The sequence below is a fragment of the Cydia amplana genome, chromosome 25, assembly GCF_948474715.1.
Source record: "Cydia amplana chromosome 25, ilCydAmpl1.1, whole genome shotgun sequence".
Classification (NCBI taxonomy): Eukaryota; Metazoa; Arthropoda; class Insecta; order Lepidoptera; family Tortricidae; genus Cydia; species Cydia amplana.
Genome location: NC_086093.1, coordinates 7,334,727 through 7,350,997, shown reverse-complemented (window position 1 = coordinate 7,350,997; position 16,271 = coordinate 7,334,727). Strand labels below are relative to the sequence as shown.

At 38.2% G+C, this 16,271-nt stretch overlaps 2 protein-coding genes across 2 annotated transcripts; both read left to right on the top strand.

Moving 5' to 3' along the window:
- The first annotated feature begins 2,677 nt into the window (after positions 1–2,677).
- On the top strand, positions 2,678–8,314 carry LOC134659847 (gastrula zinc finger protein XlCGF52.1-like). Its single transcript, XM_063515554.1, has 3 exons — positions 2,678–2,828; positions 3,894–4,034; positions 7,595–8,314. Exons 1-3 carry the CDS (start codon positions 2,678–2,680, stop codon positions 8,290–8,292), a joined length of 990 nt encoding a protein of 329 aa, XP_063371624.1. The 3' UTR covers positions 8,293–8,314.
- A 1,262-nt stretch (positions 8,315–9,576) lies between these two features.
- LOC134659618 (zinc finger protein 809-like) lies at positions 9,577–13,482 on the top strand. The gene is made up of 4 exons (XM_063515298.1): positions 9,577–9,685; positions 10,870–11,139; positions 12,181–12,270; positions 13,392–13,482. Exons 1-4 carry the CDS (start codon positions 9,591–9,593, stop codon positions 13,474–13,476), a joined length of 540 nt encoding a protein of 179 aa, XP_063371368.1. The 5' UTR covers positions 9,577–9,590; the 3' UTR covers positions 13,477–13,482.
- Positions 13,483–16,271: the final 2,789 nt, after the last annotated feature.

Genomic DNA, 16,271 nt, shown 5'->3' with positions numbered 1-16,271 from the left:
CGAATTTTCTCTTTTCCGCACTTGTATCGTAAATAACTATTTTTTTAGTAAATAAATTGTCTAGAATCTATTTTGTATTTTAAATTAATAAAACATCTATTTTGTCAGTTAGAAAAAGGGGCGACATTAATATAAAATGTTCTATTGATGTATACATGTATATATTTTTAACCGACTTCATTGTGTATCTTTTTGTATTGGTGTATAAGTTAAAGCAGGCAGAATATATATATTAACTACTGTTTGACTTAACAGTTTTGAATGATTCACGATTAGTTTCACTAGACTTATATCACTTATATGGAACGGGATATGAACCGTGATTACCCTTAAATAGTTTTCGAGCTTCAGGCGAAGCTTCAGGTCAAGAAGAATAAGGCAACGGCTCTAGCCGCCGCGGCCGCCGCCAAAATGTCCGCGTAGATAGGTTTTACTTTTAATCATTATTTTCTTCACTACATAGTATAAAACAGGGATGTTGCGGATGCCGATTTTTCGACATCCGCATTTTTAAAGGCTCACATCCGCGGATGCGGATGCGGATGTCAAAATAGGTAAGTACATAAAAAACGTCAAATATTACATTTTAGTAATTTTTATTTCATAAAATCGGCCAATTGTGAGTCGGACTCGTGTTCCAAGGGTTCCGTACATTAAGTCCCACTCACGCTTGACTGCTCATTTCTAATAGGTTTTTTGGCTAATGACTAAATTACCTAGCAGTCTAGCACTTACGCCGATGCTAAGACGTTCCTGTACCGACCTGTTCCACATCCGCATCCGTATTAAACTCCGCATCGATTTTATGCGGATGCGGATGCAGATGCTGAAAATAATGCGGAAGTTCCGCGGTTGCGGATGCGGATATTCGCAACATCCCTGGTATAAAACAAAGTCGCTTCCCGTTGTCTGTCTGTCCCTATATATGTATGTTAGAATCATCAAACCCGTGCATGCCCGTGCGAAGCCGGGGCGGGTCGCTAGTTTATTTATATACACGACAACACGACAGTTAATTAACGCACCATTCCAACTTGTCAACTAGAAAAAGGCGCGATTTTAATTATGGAAGTAAGTTAAATGTACAGGTGCTCGACGCGGTCCCAGTACATGTCATCTTGAAACTTAAGTCATTGTCAATAGAGGTGACAGCAGGGTGTCATCATTAGCATGTCGAGCACTAGTACGTTTACCTTATATCTTTTTAACCGACTTCACTGTGTTTATTTTTGTATTGGTGTATAAGTTAAAGTAGACAGAATATATTAACTACTGTTTGACTTTCTTCAAATGGTGTACAATTGTAATGTTATTAACTAATTTACGATAATTTACTCGTAAAGGCGAAGTAATTAATTAATATAAATGTAATTATTATGTATATAAGTATTGTTAAATTTTAACAAATAAAACAATATAAGTACAAGAGCTCAGTTTTTTATTTTATTTTTACCCAACTCGTTATGTTATTTAATGTAGATATAGTCAGCATCAAAGTTATTTCTTGAAGAAAGCATCATTCTCTTAACAGGTTCTTTTTCTGTCACTCTAATTGCGCCTTAATTAGAGTAAAAGACGAAATATGCCCACAATTTGCGAACGTTGGTGTTGGGTCATAATCGTACAAGTCTTTATTAATTTTAAGATTATTAAGAAATATTAACATAGGTACAAATTTAATACATATTCAATTAAATAACTAAACTACAAAACTTAAAACCTTAATTCGAAAATATACCAAGTCTTTACGTCTACACGACACAACTAATTTGACAATTTAATTAGATTGGGCGAAAAATTGTCCTGTCTTGCCCAGTGTCTGTAATTAGACTGACAGAGAGAGATAGCCGCAATTTGCAAACTTCGATTTACGTGTTTTCTGTGTTCGCGTTGGGCATGAGTGGTGGGGATAACTGACAGAAGGGGATAGTCTTATGTATCTTTCAGTAGGAGTAGCAGCGAAAGCGCTATTATTGTTTGTCCTTGTCACAGTCTCACATCTTGTTTTATTCCCCACCGTAAATTGACCACCGTGATTGGTCGAATTCATTTGTTGCCCACCATAACAAATAAATTCGACCAATCATAGCGGCGCAATGCGACGCTAAGATTGGTCGAATTTATATGTTTTGTCCCTCACGGAGGCACGCGTAGACCACTTCTATAGGATGCTACCTTCTATGGTTCGCGTACATAGGCCAGGCCACCCGCCTATGGGACAATAACTCTTCGCGCCTACATTTTTTTAATTTGCTGCCTTTTTCTACTGATTGAAATGGCTTAACAGACTATAGTAGTTTTTATAATCCAAAACTGGTCACACCTGAACTGAGCTGTCAGTCAGTGTCAGTGTCACTGCCACAGCGTTTACGAGGATTTTATGTTGTTAGTGACGCTAATTTATATTTGATTTTATTGTATAATTCCGCGTTTTCTTACTGTTCTATTGTTGCTTATATTATTCACAACGATCTTACAAGTAATAATATAGCTTCGAGCACTTGGACATGCCCAATATCTGAAATTTACATACATGTATGTATTAATAATTTAGTAAAAAATGCTGCTGAAATAAATGTTTTCCTGTGCTATTAAGCATAGAATTTTTGGTAATATCCAGAGATACAGGCATAATACAGTTACTTAAGTCACCTTTTAAAAAAAACAATAAAAAAAAATGAGTGACATCGTAGAAGTATACATAAAGGTGGAACGTGAAGATGAGGACAGTTCGCGCCCGGGTGCGAGCGAGACGGAAGGCAGGACGTATGAGAATGAGGTGAAAGAAGAGATCGTGGTGGAGCCTGAAGTGTCGGGGATGCTGGCAGGTGAGTTGGTACACTCTGACCACGCTAACTATCCACAAACTTGCCTGTAAGAACGCGTATCCACATAAGCCCACGCATCCACATAAGCCCACGCTAAGGCACTCGGCACACGAGGCGTAGGCGGAAGCGTGGCGCACGCGCGTAGAACGAGAGTGCTACAAGCAAGCACATACAATCATAGAGAAATATAAGTAAAGAAAGAGTGGTAACTCCATACATCAGTTTTCTTACAAAAACGCGAGTTATTTCGTAGTCGACATCTATCGTCAAATAGTGGAACTATCAGTACCGCTACTTAACACCAGATGTCACAACACCTGTCGCTACTGACGAAAAATGTACTACTAAAACAATTTACAACTAATATTATAAGCAGAAGGAGTTGAAAATAGACTTCCAGTTAATCCGGTTATGATATTAGCTAAAAATTGTCGAGCATTAGAGTTTTTGTTTGCCGCTACATCTATTGTCAACTAGCAGAACTGATGTCCACTTCTTGATGTTAGATGTCAACTACGAAATAACTCGCGTTTTTGTAAAATTGGTAAGAAAACTGATGTATGGAGTTACCACTCTTTATACTTATATTTCTCGATGTTGTAACATAGGTAGTTTACAATACAATACAATACAATACAAATGCATTTATTTCATCACTTTTTACATCAGTTCTTAGGTATAATATAAGGGTTATAACACTTTAAACATATTTAATTACACAAAGGGTCTACCGCGATATAATTTCATTGTATCATTGTGTACAACCGCGATATTGTTTCATTGTTGTGGTGCAACTCAGCTGAAACGTCGGAATTAAAGGTAAAAACAATGAAATTATATCGCGGTAGACCCCTTTGTGTAATAAATATAAGGGTTAGGTAGGTAATTAGTCCATCTTAGGTATATGAAGTAAGTAGGTAAGTATTTATCTAAACATTGTGCAAAAAATTGTGTAAGTAATGAAAAAGGTGCAGGTACAGCTTGCTGAATTTTAGTTTATGAGATCTCTGTTGTCATTACGACAACAACCAATTACATTGACAAAAAACAAATTTTCCTTGACAGTTGAACACGAGGCAGACCCCGTCTGGGAAGACAGAAGCACACCGCACACTATTCAGCAGGATGGAAACACACCGCACCCCATCCGGGCAAAGAGAGAGCTCAGGCCGGGGCATTTGAAAGCAGCCGCGGCTATTGCCTGCAGTAAGTAATAAATAAATAAAAATAAATTAGCCTTTATTTACAGAATAAAGAACACTTGCAGTGTCTCTCTATTATCTCCCATCTTTTGTATTCTTTGTCTGCTTGCCCTTTGCCAAAGGCCTCCTCCAACCTTCTCCACTCTCTCCGATCTATTGCCACTCTACTCCAGGAACGGCCAGCTACCTGCGCGATGTCATCGTCCCATCTCATTAGAGCAGCATCTGCAGTAAGTACCTTAGATGTAGTGCAGGGACGCCTGGTCTTTCGATGATCGCTTGTTGCAATCATGTAACCCAATACCCTGGAGTTGGAGCAGGTTCCTGTTCCAGTGGCAGTCCCACACTGTTCTCCTCAAATCTTCTCCTGCAGAACAGATTTGAGGACAGAACTGGACTTAAGTCTGACATTCTGAAGTTTGTCCTCATATTTATCTCCTTTAGGGTACCATTCCATTTCTGAGTGCCTACCGCGAACCACGTTCGACGTGTTGCCTCTCTGTCGCACTTGTAAGTTCGTGCGTAAGTGTGACAGGGAGAAAACACGTCGGACGTGGTTCGCGGTAGGCCCTCTGACCGCAGCTGCACTACTGGTACGGAACGCGTCGCTGTTACTGTCAATTTCCATAATAAAATGAACAGTAGCGCAGCTGTGGTTGGAAATGGACTGTCACCTTTAGTTCGACGTGCAGTAATTCATTCTCATCTAAATTGTCTCTACTGAAAGTAAGTAGTAAAGTACCTTACTATAATGCTCAGGGCTATCTTAAACTATACTGGGGCCCCTGGGCACATAAGAATTTTGGGGCCCTTTTGGAAAATAAAAAAAGCTAATTAAACTAACATGTTTCTACTATGATCTTCTATTTATTATGGGTAATTAAATATACTGTTACTGTCTGTCCTTGGGGGCCCCCTGAGGATGGGGGCCCTGGGCACGGGCCCCGTGTGCCCTTATGGTAAAGACGGTACTGATAATGCTCTCATATTTAAGTAAGTGTGTATTGTTGCCTAGTACCCATAGTGCATGCTTTGCCTAGTTTTGGGGCTCGGGGCTAGGTTGATTTGTGTAAGAGTGTCCCCAAATATTTATAAGTTAAAGGCTTATTATAACAATTAAAATTATTTTAGACGGGTAACTCACGTACTATTATGAAGTCGTGGTCTTAATATGAAACTATAGGTACTTGTGATCGTATTATTGTGACACTCGCTTCGCTCGTTTCATAAACCCACTCTCGTGTTTTAATGCCTAATTATGTACAGTTACATACATCCATACACATGATAAGCTCTTTATGGCGTGTTCACGTATTGTACGACCGCCACACACACACACACAGTTTGCAATTGGGTCAAACACAAAATGCACCAAAAAAGTTTTCTTACGTTCTATATATTGCTTTTGGTGCCATAAGAATTATGTAGCTTTTTTTTGTAGTTACTAACAAAAGAGAAAAAAAGTGGAATACTGGTAACACGGAGTACTTAGCCACTCAGTCATTTGACTTGAATGCAAAAGCGTTTAGGCTGCGTTTCAACCAGATGCGCGGATGCATAGTGAGGGATATGTTTGTTAAGAACCAATAGAATAACTTCGTTTACCAATCCTCGCTCTGCGCAGCTCTAGTTATTAAGAACCAATACTGTCTAGTATTGGTTCTTAACAAACATTACGGGTGTTTCTTTCTTTCAGAGAAGATGGGACGCACAATCAGATCCAGAATAGAGTTAAGCGAAGAAGAAAAAAAAGAACTTCGCCGAGAAGAGAAAAAAATGAGCAATCGGCGGGCGCGAGCAAAAATGACAGAACAAGAACTTGAGGAGAGAAGGAAAAAAGACCGAGAAAGATACTTCGAGAAGAAAACTAAAGGTTTGATTAGGACAATCAAGGATTTAAGTCCCCGTGAACAAAAGGAAGCAAGGGAGGTCTGGCGAGAAAAAGCTGCAAGGAAACGAGAAAAGGAGAAAATCTCTCGTAACTTCGTAAGCCCGTAAAGGGTTCATAGGAAGTGCAGGCAATTGCTCGCCCTTAGAGTTGGTCAAAGACGCCTAGTCTTTCCAAGATGGCGTAGTCGAGAAATTGGGACGGGCACCGCCGTGGCGGATAGCCTGGGGGTTAGCCGCGATAGCTAAAGACGGTTCGAATCCGGCCTCCACTGGAGGGTTTCGTCGCTTTTTCTTTAGTATATGACATCTATTTCAGTTTTTATATGGAAAAAAGTTAAAAATATGGCTCTGTTACTTTTAAATGAGAACATTGAGCGAGATGAAAGCTTTGTTTTTGCGTTACAATGTAGGGGAAAAATATGAAGATGTAATAGACGTATAATTAAGACTGAAAACGGTAGTAACAAAACTAATTGCTGCTTGCTTAGAGTTAGCCGCGACCACGACCAGTGAAACCTGTGTCGAAACGTCGGTAAATAAGGTAATTGGATAAATTTCGCGATAGACCCGCCTATAAATGTGAGTTAAAATACTAATTTCTGTTTTTGAGGACATCTAAAAAGCTCACTCAAGCAGTAGACGAGTTCAAAAAAGTGGATCCACAACAGTAAAAGAAATGAGATGTTTGTAAAAAAAAAACACTTTAAATACCTACAAGCTTTTATCGCTGACAGTTTCAACAGGCAACTAATACTCATGACATGAAGACAATTCTAACAAACCCAAACACAATTAGGTTGCGTTGTTTTGTCACAGAGTTCCTATGGCACCTCTGTGTGTCCATCATCAGATCAACTTGATGGTACCATAATATTGCATTGTCACGCAACTTACATATGGACGAATATGTGAAATTTCAGCTCAATCAAATAATTTAAAGTGGATCTAATTCAGCTTGCAATATTTGACCCGAACATGCAAGTTAAATAAAAGCTTGTAAAAAAAGTGTTTTATTTAAAAAAACGTTTACAAATCTCATTTTGTTTTTGTAGGAGTAATCAAGATATATAATAAATAAAAAGTTTGAAAACCGCACGCTGTTTTTTATTTCATAATATTTTCAGTGGCAAGACTGGCAAGTTTTGTGTTTGGCCTAATTGACATTTCATATTATATTATAGTAAGTAAATTATAGGATTAACTGATAATCAGGTAGGTATACAAAACAAGGGAAGGATGTCTGCGATTTGGTCAAACACCGAATATTCGGCCACATTTATTAGAGTCTGTTCGGAAAGAGAAGAGTCGTGGAATGTATTGGCCCCCATACTTTCCACGACTCTTCTCTTTCCGCACAGACTCTATGCATTTTATTATATCCTCAAACACCTTGTCAGTAGAAAAAGGCGAGAAATTCAAATTTTCTATGGAAGGTCAACCATTCGCGCCTACATTTTTTAATTTTGCCGCCTTCTCTACTGACAAAGTGGGTGTGCCAGAGTACATTTTAACATACACTTGGTCAAGCAGATCTTGTCAGTAGAAAAAGGCGACAAATTTGAAAAATGTAATCGCGAAGGGATATCGTCCCATAGAAGATTTGAATTTCGCGCCTTTTTTACTGACAAGATTTGCTTGACCAAGTATATTAAATGTAGGTACTTTTTGTTCCAGGTATACTAAAACAAGCTGAGCAAAAAAGAAACACCCCACAGAAACCCCAAAGAAAACAGCCCACACAACAGCACACTTGCGACATATGCCAAAAAGTATTCAACAGAATCAACAACTTGAAAAACCACCAGCAAACGCACGAAAAACAATATTGCAACATCTGCCGCAAAGATTTACTAACAAGAAAGAAACTACGGAACCATATCAGAAGATTCCACTCAGAGAAACCATACTCCTGCAATATATGCAATAAGGAGTTTAAAGAAGCGTACGAATTAAAACGACATACGCGAATCCACACCGGCGAACGGCCCTATTTGTGCGAAATGTGCGAAAAATGTTTCTCCAACGCCGGCGCTCTGAAGGACCATAGACACACTCATAATAACGAGAAACGTTTCACTTGTGACACTTGTCAAAAGCAATTTAAACAGAAGTATAGTTTGAAAATACATTTGTTAACGCATACGCAAAAACCATATGCCTGCAACATATGTAGTAAGGAATTTGTTCGGTCTGCGGATTTGAACGAACACATGTTGTCTCATAGTGCGATAAAACCATACTCGTGCAATAAGTGCGGAACGCAGTTTTCTAGGAAAGACACTTTTTACAGGCACGCTAAGAGGAAGTTTTGTATGAGTATATCTGATGAGAAAGCTTTCCTTGTACGTAATGAGGATTGCAGTTGGAGTTGAAAATGTTTGTGATGAGCAAAGAGTTATTGATTGTAATAGAAAGGTAAAGTGTTAAAAAAATCTGCTCCTTTTGTTTTCTGTTCTAGGGCACAATGGTTCAGACGATAAATTTCGTGAGGTTGATGTGAAAGAAATAAGCAAAATTATTATATATACTGACTGAATTATTGAACTGAACTGAATTATGTGTAAATACTGTAAATTATATTGTATCATAAACGTTAGATAATCAATCACGTTACAGTAATTAAATGTTTAATAATACTTACTTTTATACGTCTTTTTATAATATATATATTATTCCATGTGTATGTGCATTGCATGAATGTAAATAAAATTACATTAGAACTTAAACATTTTTTTTCCATTGTCACAAAAAAAACAGCGTTTATAGTAAGTACTACTAGCGCCATCTTTGACCTGTACAGTGATTTATATTAGTTTCGACCATAGAGAAATAAGTAAGACAAGAGTGCTCACTCCATACATCAGTTCAGACTATTAATTTCAGTATCTACATCTAGCATCGAGTAGCGGAACTATCAGTACTGCTATTTGACAATAGATGTAGCACCGACCGGAAAGTCTTATCTCAACAGCATAAGACTTTCCGGTCGGTGCTACATCTATTGTCAAGTAGCAGTACTGATAGTTCCGCTACTCGATGCTAGATGCTAATAGTCTTTTTGGTACTAAAACTGATGTATGGAGTGAGCACTCTATGTATTTTTTTCTCTATGGTTTCGACATTCATAGTGAGATGGCGGTTTCGTTTTTGGGTGGCAGGATATTTATTACTTAGGGCAGGAATACCATAGACCTGGCAACACACACAATGCGTTCAGATTAAGCCCGTTATTTATGATTTTCTTTTGATAGCCGACAAAGAGTAAATTAAGATAACCGGCCACGAGCAAGTTAAGTTAATTCCCCTATATATTAAATATTTAAAATACATAAAAAAAAACATAACAAAATAAAATAATGCAATGTATTTTTGAAATTATATCTTATGAAAATTAATCGCTACAATTTTACATCTTCAAGAACTTCTAGTTTCTGAACGGTCCGCGCTTATCAATGTCACATATGACATATGTCAAAATTCATAAATAAAAATTTTAATTAGCTTTTTAGCATCGTAATTTTCACTGCATATTTCAAGAAATAAAGTGTATAAACATTGCACATACTATTTTAAATATACAAGTAGTTTCCAAGTGATCTCAATAACTAATAATAGTGCAGATCTCAAGTGTGTGACACCGATTTTTGTCATGGATTTTGAGAGCCCTGTTATGTTTCTGGAAGAGGTGTCTCCAGGGCAGATAGAGGTGGAAGTCGAGACGACCGAGACCTACCTGCCTGATCCGTTATTAGACCACAATTATAAGTAAGTACGAATTTGTTTAACCCACAGTGAAGTATGTGTATCTAAGAAAATTGGGTTCAAGGTTCTAGTCTCCATAATAGTAAAGATGTAGTGCATAATAAAACAGTTTTCACCACACCAGCTCGGAAAGGCTTACTTTGCACCTCAAAAACGGATAGCAAAGCTGCACTTTGCTATCGGTAATTCACATGTAATCAAATGCAAATTTTGAGTTGTTTTCTTATGTTTGCTGGTAGAATTGACTTTTAAATGATGATTTTAGATGATAAATATTTAATAACATTCATTTGAATTTGATTTGGTTTGATATTTTACATTTAATATTTGCTTCGGGTTGGTGTGGTGAAAAATTGTGTGTTTCACTTGGGGGCAAATTTTCTTTAACCCTCGTGCTTTGAAACCCTCGCAACGCTCAAGATTCCAATTTTCAAACCACTCGCTACGCTCGTGGTTCAGTTTTGAAATCTTTCGCTTGCTCGGGTATCAATATTAGCACGAGCGGTTAAACAACAACATTGCCCGCTTGTAAAACAAATAACTATTTCCATCGTATTTTCTCGGAAACATTCGTATTTGTCATGCTACTTCTGTCAATCTCAGTACTTTTTGTACTGAGACTGACTGAAATAGCAAGACAGGTTCGTACGTTTCCATGAAAATATGAAGGAAAATAATTATGCACTACATCTGTAGTTGAAGATGCAACTGTTATAGGTAACAGCTAAGTACTTCCAATTTATTGACAGGGGTATTCCATAAAATGGTCTACTTTGTGAGAGATTTGATGACTGGTCTGGCCTAGTGGGTAGTGACCCTGCCTGTGAAGCCGTGGTCCTGGGTTCAAATCCCGGTAAGGGCATTTATTTTTGTGATGATCACAGATATTTGTTCCTGAGTCATGGCTGTTTTCTATGTATTTAAGTGTTTGTATGTTATATATATCGTTGTCTGAGTACCCACAAAACACAAGCCTTCTTGAGTTTACTGTGGGGCTTAGTCAATTTGTGTAAAAATGTCCTATAATATTTATTTATTTATTTGACGCGTGTGGTAGCTAGCTTAACAATCTGTAGACATCTGTATTCAATACCGTTGAATTAAAAGCGAAATCATGAAACATTATCATGCCAATTATCACTTTCCTTCACCTCCACCACAGATCAGTAACCTTTCTAAAATTGCAGCTTAACTGAACTGAGGCCTCTATCCAAAATACCAAACAACGTCAAAATACGGGGGCTGAAAGCGGTGTACCACTGCAGCATATGCGGCTACGCAACGCTAAAGAAGGATGCAATGCAGGCTCACTCGCTCACACACAAGAAGCCGGAGCGGCCGGCACCGAAGACACGGTATGTGCCGTGCCCGTGCTGTAACGTTAAAGAGAAGTTTGAGAAGTGTCCGGAGTGTAGTTATTACACAAAGAGGAAATCGAGTTTGAAGATACACATGAGGTAAGTTCATCGGTGGTCATAATCCATACTAATATTATAAATGCGAAGTGTGTCTGTTTGTTATCTCTTCACGCTTAAACCGCTGAACCGATTTAGTTGTAATTTGGTATGGAGATAGTTTGAGTTCCGGGGAAGGACATAGGGTAGTTTGTATCCAGAAATCACCCTTTAAGGGGGTGGAAATTTGTATGGAAAATCGAAAAAAGCAGATTCGGTAAAAATAAGCTACCCAAATTACTAACTCCACGCACACGAAGTCGTGGGCAAAAGCTAGTTTTCTATGTATTTAAATACTAGCTTTTGCCCGTGACTTCGTCTGCGTGGAATTAGTAACAGCAGCTAGAGCACTGGTTCCTAACCTTTTCAGTCCGGTCACCCCTATGTCTAACTAGGGAACCTGATTTTACCCCTCCTCCCAATGGTAATAAAAAAATAAAACGTGTACGTTTCTTGTATTGTTATATTAGGTTAACTTATTACCCCTGTAAAATACCAGTTTTACCCCCACGGGGGTAATTACCCCCAGGTTAGGAACCACTGAGCTAGAGTAAGGATAGTGCCTGGATAAAGTCTAATAGCAATCAATTTGAGCATAGCTTAATTGCTCATCAATCAGGCCATTCATTAATTATCTCAATTTCACTCATCTTTCACCCCCTGTAGGGGTAAATTTCAACATAAAAACTGTCTTTAACCTTCCCTGAGACTGAAACTATCTCTATGCCAAATTTCAACTAAATCGGTTCAGCGGTTTAAGCGTGAAAAGGTAATAGACAGACAGACACACTTTCGCATTTATAATATTAGCATAGATCATATAATACTAGTAGAGACTAGAGATACCCAATCCCATACTAAAAAAGCGCACCGTCCTAAGTATCATAAACTTGTAGGCAAATGTTTAGTTCACACTAATAAACTAGATGGCGCACGGAGCTAATAAAACTCTTACGACAATATTAGTATGGGTTAGTATATGGTTATATAGTCTGTATTTTCTTATCATTGTAATATTAACTTCTACATTATTTCCTATTACAGCATGCATAAGAAGGGAAAACCTTACAAGTGCACGGAGTGTGACCACCGTGTGGAAACTCTGAAGGAATTGATACAACACTTCAAAACCAGGTGAGATAATAACATTGTATCTAAGATTTCGACAAGGACTTTGTATCTGACACCGTAAGATTGTGAACCCGTTAGTTTATAATCTAACGTAGGTTAGATTAGTGTATAATCTCTAGCGAGATTATAAACTGACGAGTGTTTCCAGTTTTACGGTAACATATCCAAATCCATGGTCATAGATAAATAAAATAATTAAGCATAGGGTGTTCACTCCATACATCAGTTTTGTTACCAAAACGCTTATGATTTTCGTAGTCGACATCCAGCCACAGAATAATTAATAATACTAAGTACAGAAGACTAACTCTCTAACAAAACGCGTCTGTTACGATCAGCACAGATATGGCCGCTAGGTGGCGACAGCGCCACGCGCGGCTTATGGCTTTCCCCAAAATTGGGGCCGAACGGATGTACTTTTAGCTACCTGTAGCAAAGCGGCGAAATCGCGGAGTGAGACACGCCTGATCCAGCATCAAGTAGCAGATTTATCAGTACTGCTACTTGACACTAGATGTCACGAGTGTCGCGACTGACAAAAAGTGTATTGCTCGTCAATTTGAAACTAATATTGTAAACAGAAGGAGTTGAAAATAGAGTTCTGGTGAATCCGGTTTTAATATTAGCTGAAAATGGGGTTGGCAACTATTGTCAAAGGTTTGCATCGATGGCGCCATTATAGCGTGTCCCTTTTTCTATGAGATTTGGCTCAAAGGGCATTAAAAAACATAAATTTGACACAATCCTAGGGATCGACAGGGCAAGCTATGATGGCGCTATCTGCTAAATACCACAGAATAAATAATAGTACTAGGTACAGAAGACTCACTCTCTAACAAAACGCGTCTGTTACGATCAGCACAGATATGGCCGCTAGGTGGCGACAGCGCCACGCGCGGCTTATGGCTAGTCACCAAAATTGGTGTGGAACGGATGTACTTTTAGCTACCTGTAGCAAAGCGACGAAATCGCGGAGTGAGACACGCCTGTAAATACTTCGACCGGCCAACCCCATTGTTGAGCATCAGACTTTTCGTTCGTCGCGGCATCTATTGTCAAGTAGCAGCACCAGTCTACTTCTATACAATTATCCATTATTGAAACTCTTGTTTTATAATTGACAGGTGTCACCTATGCAACTGCTCGAAGAAGGGGAAGGGCGGCCTGGTGTCTCACTCGATTAAATGTAGCATGAAATTAAATACGTGATTTATATTACTTGTTTCATTTCGAGTTGTAGGGCTCATTTAGACGCATGAGAACTCGCATGCGAGTTTGATTACATTGCGTCATTTGATCGGTCGGCTGAATTGATGTAACCTCAATGGTCCGCAATGTAACTAAAATCGGGTACCAGTTCGTGCGCCGTCTAAATGAGCCCATCTTTGACAAATTCCCTATCGTCTGTGATTTTTCGGTATCATCTTGGGTCGTCCCATTCGTTTTTCGTCAAGTTCTTAAATTAGTCCTATTCTGCTTTCGTCACTTATTCTACATTGAAAGCCACCGACGATTGTGACGAATGTAGAATGAGTGACGAAAGCAGAATAGGACTAATTTAAGAACTTGACGAAAAACGAATGGGTCGACCCAAGATGATACCTCTATTCTGTCCCAGTTTTCCTGACTTGCAGTGTCACAGAATAAATAATAGTACTAAGTGTAGAAGGTTTACTCTCTAAAACGTGTGTATTAGGCTAAATATGACCGCTAGGTGGCGCAAGCGCGAGCAGTCCGTTCCGTAGCGATGCGCGGCAACTGCTATGGCTCATCTATGGCTAGACACCAAAATTGGTGTGGGCCGCATGTACTTGTAGCGACGCGACGAAATCGCGGAGTGAGCCACGCCTGGCAGTGTGTCTTATCAGAATGCACGAAGGTTGATATTGGGCTGCCGCGCGCTTCACGTCTGGCGGTCAAACGGTTAACCTTTAATCGATTCGATTCGAAAGACCGATTAATCGGTCACAGACCACAGAGCAACATCGACCTACGTGCATATACATAAAGTTCAACTTCAGTTTTGACACTTCAAGGATGTGGCGTCTGAGTGACAGCATTTGTGTTTGACACGGCGTGGAAAAGGTTAAAGAAAACAACTCTTGTATTAAAATACTGTTTATTTACAAAAGTACTTGTACAAAATGTAATCCATTTCAAATGCAGAGTATTACATATGTCTATTCTATAATACCTGGGCAACATTGCCCATGGATACAATGAGGGTAACTTTGCCATACGCGTGCATGCGTTTGTTTCATAATAACCTCAATATTATGGCAAAGTTAAAGTTACCCTCGAAACGGCTATATAGTAGCATGTTACACAGCTCTAATATTTTATCATTTTACGTGCTTTGTAAAATAACCAAAAAAGAGAATTTTTCATTACTGTGCCACAAAGTGAAATTTATGTAAATATCAAACTTCTACTTTCTAAGTTAGCTTATTGTGGGTTTTCCATATTTTTCAATAACGACAGTTATTTTTTAAAGGCGCCCACTGATGGTTACCAGTCCGCCGGGCGATATCGGCCCGTCAGTTAAACGCAAAAGGTGACAGTTCCGAACAACTGACAGGCCGATATCGTCCGGCGGACTGGTAATCGGTGGGCCCCTTAACAGGTAACTTTTCATGTGTTTTTTATTTGGACAATTATGTATTTTCACTTTGTGTGGTGTTTAAGTTCAGTCAATAAACGTAAGGCACGTCTAAGCAGGCGTCACTTATGCTATTTCATAAATACAGGCATAATATTGCTTGGATTTAGACACAACCCTTTGAACGCCACGCCATCGTGAACCTTGTGGGAATGCAGTAAGGTTGATATTAGGATGTAGACGCGCGCGTGAATTCACGTCTTTGGCGATCAAAGGTTTAAAAATACATTTTCATGAAACAAATTCTATAAAATCATAAATAGTTTGATCATTACATGCGACAACTTATTATTAAAATGGCTCATACTAAATATATACAGGTTCTTAGCTAAAATCATTTCTAAAATTATTTTATGTACACTTAGAAATAAGATCTGTCGTTCATTTAGATTTAGGTAGTACAATCGTAATAATTGTGATATACCACGAGGTTAAAAGGTCCAAGACCTACATACTAGCAAGTGATTGCCATAGCTTATGGACGTTACGGGTTTTTCGCACTAAGAGACAGGTAATTTTATAATCACCTTATACCACCTGAGAACTTGTAATAAACTAGTGAAATAACCCGATTTTTACATCGCAATTGTATTGCCTAGTGAACGACTCGTTTTTAAACCTCTAACCCGCATTTGAGAGCGTCTGTAAGTCATTATAAATGTTATATACTTAGTCGGAGATTTGTAAGAATTGTGTTGTGACAGTTGGGATTTTACAGTTAAATACAGTGATTTTGTTATATCTGACAATACTCCGAGGTCATATCGAACAGCTTTTACTATTCAGCCAGAGCCAACCCAAGAAAAAAATTACTATTCCATAGAAAATATTGACATATGAATCACATGAGTCGAAATGTAGGAGACAAGTTTTTTTTTTGCTTTATCGGGGTTCGGGACCCATATTAAGAGTTGTTGTATACACCAAAGTATGTATAGTCGGAAATAAGTAACTAAAAAACTCTGTGTATATTAAGCTAAGGATTATGACATTACTTAAAAGGTAGGTCTTAGCTTCATATATATGTATAACGGTCAATTCACAATTGTCAAATTGTCAATAGTCAATGTTACCAAACTCCGACCATAATTACCAAGGCCCAACATACAACTTAGATACATATAGTTATGTTAGGTTAGACCCTGGAACATGTTTGTTAAAAAACTTGGTTTTATTTCATGTTGAATACTTGTCAATTGGTAAAAATAAGTCTTAATATAATCTCAATAATTACAGTACCTATAGAAAAAACGAAATAGTGGCAGTTTTGTACATATTGATTTATGTATTTAAAGAATACATCGAATTTGAATTAGTTCATGAATATTATTTATTTCATTACTTA

Bases quoted from the DNA above. Each gene is read 5' to 3' on its own strand.
- LOC134659847 (XM_063515554.1), top strand. From the start codon at position 2,678: ATGAGTGACATCGTAGAAGTATACATAAAGGTGGAACGTGAAGATGAG. The intron at 2,829-3,893 runs GTGAGTTGGTAC...TTTCCTTGACAG, and splicing joins AGTGTCGGGGATGCTGGCAG to TTGAACACGAGGCAGACCCC. The intron at 4,035-7,594 runs GTAAGTAATAAA...TTTTTGTTCCAG, and splicing joins AGCCGCGGCTATTGCCTGCA to GTATACTAAAACAAGCTGAG.
- LOC134659618 (XM_063515298.1), top strand. From the start codon at position 9,591: ATGTTTCTGGAAGAGGTGTCTCCAGGGCAGATAGAGGTGGAAGTCGAG. The intron at 9,686-10,869 runs GTAAGTACGAAT...CTAAAATTGCAG, and splicing joins TTATTAGACCACAATTATAA to CTTAACTGAACTGAGGCCTC. The intron at 11,140-12,180 runs GTAAGTTCATCG...TTCCTATTACAG, and splicing joins AGTTTGAAGATACACATGAG to CATGCATAAGAAGGGAAAAC.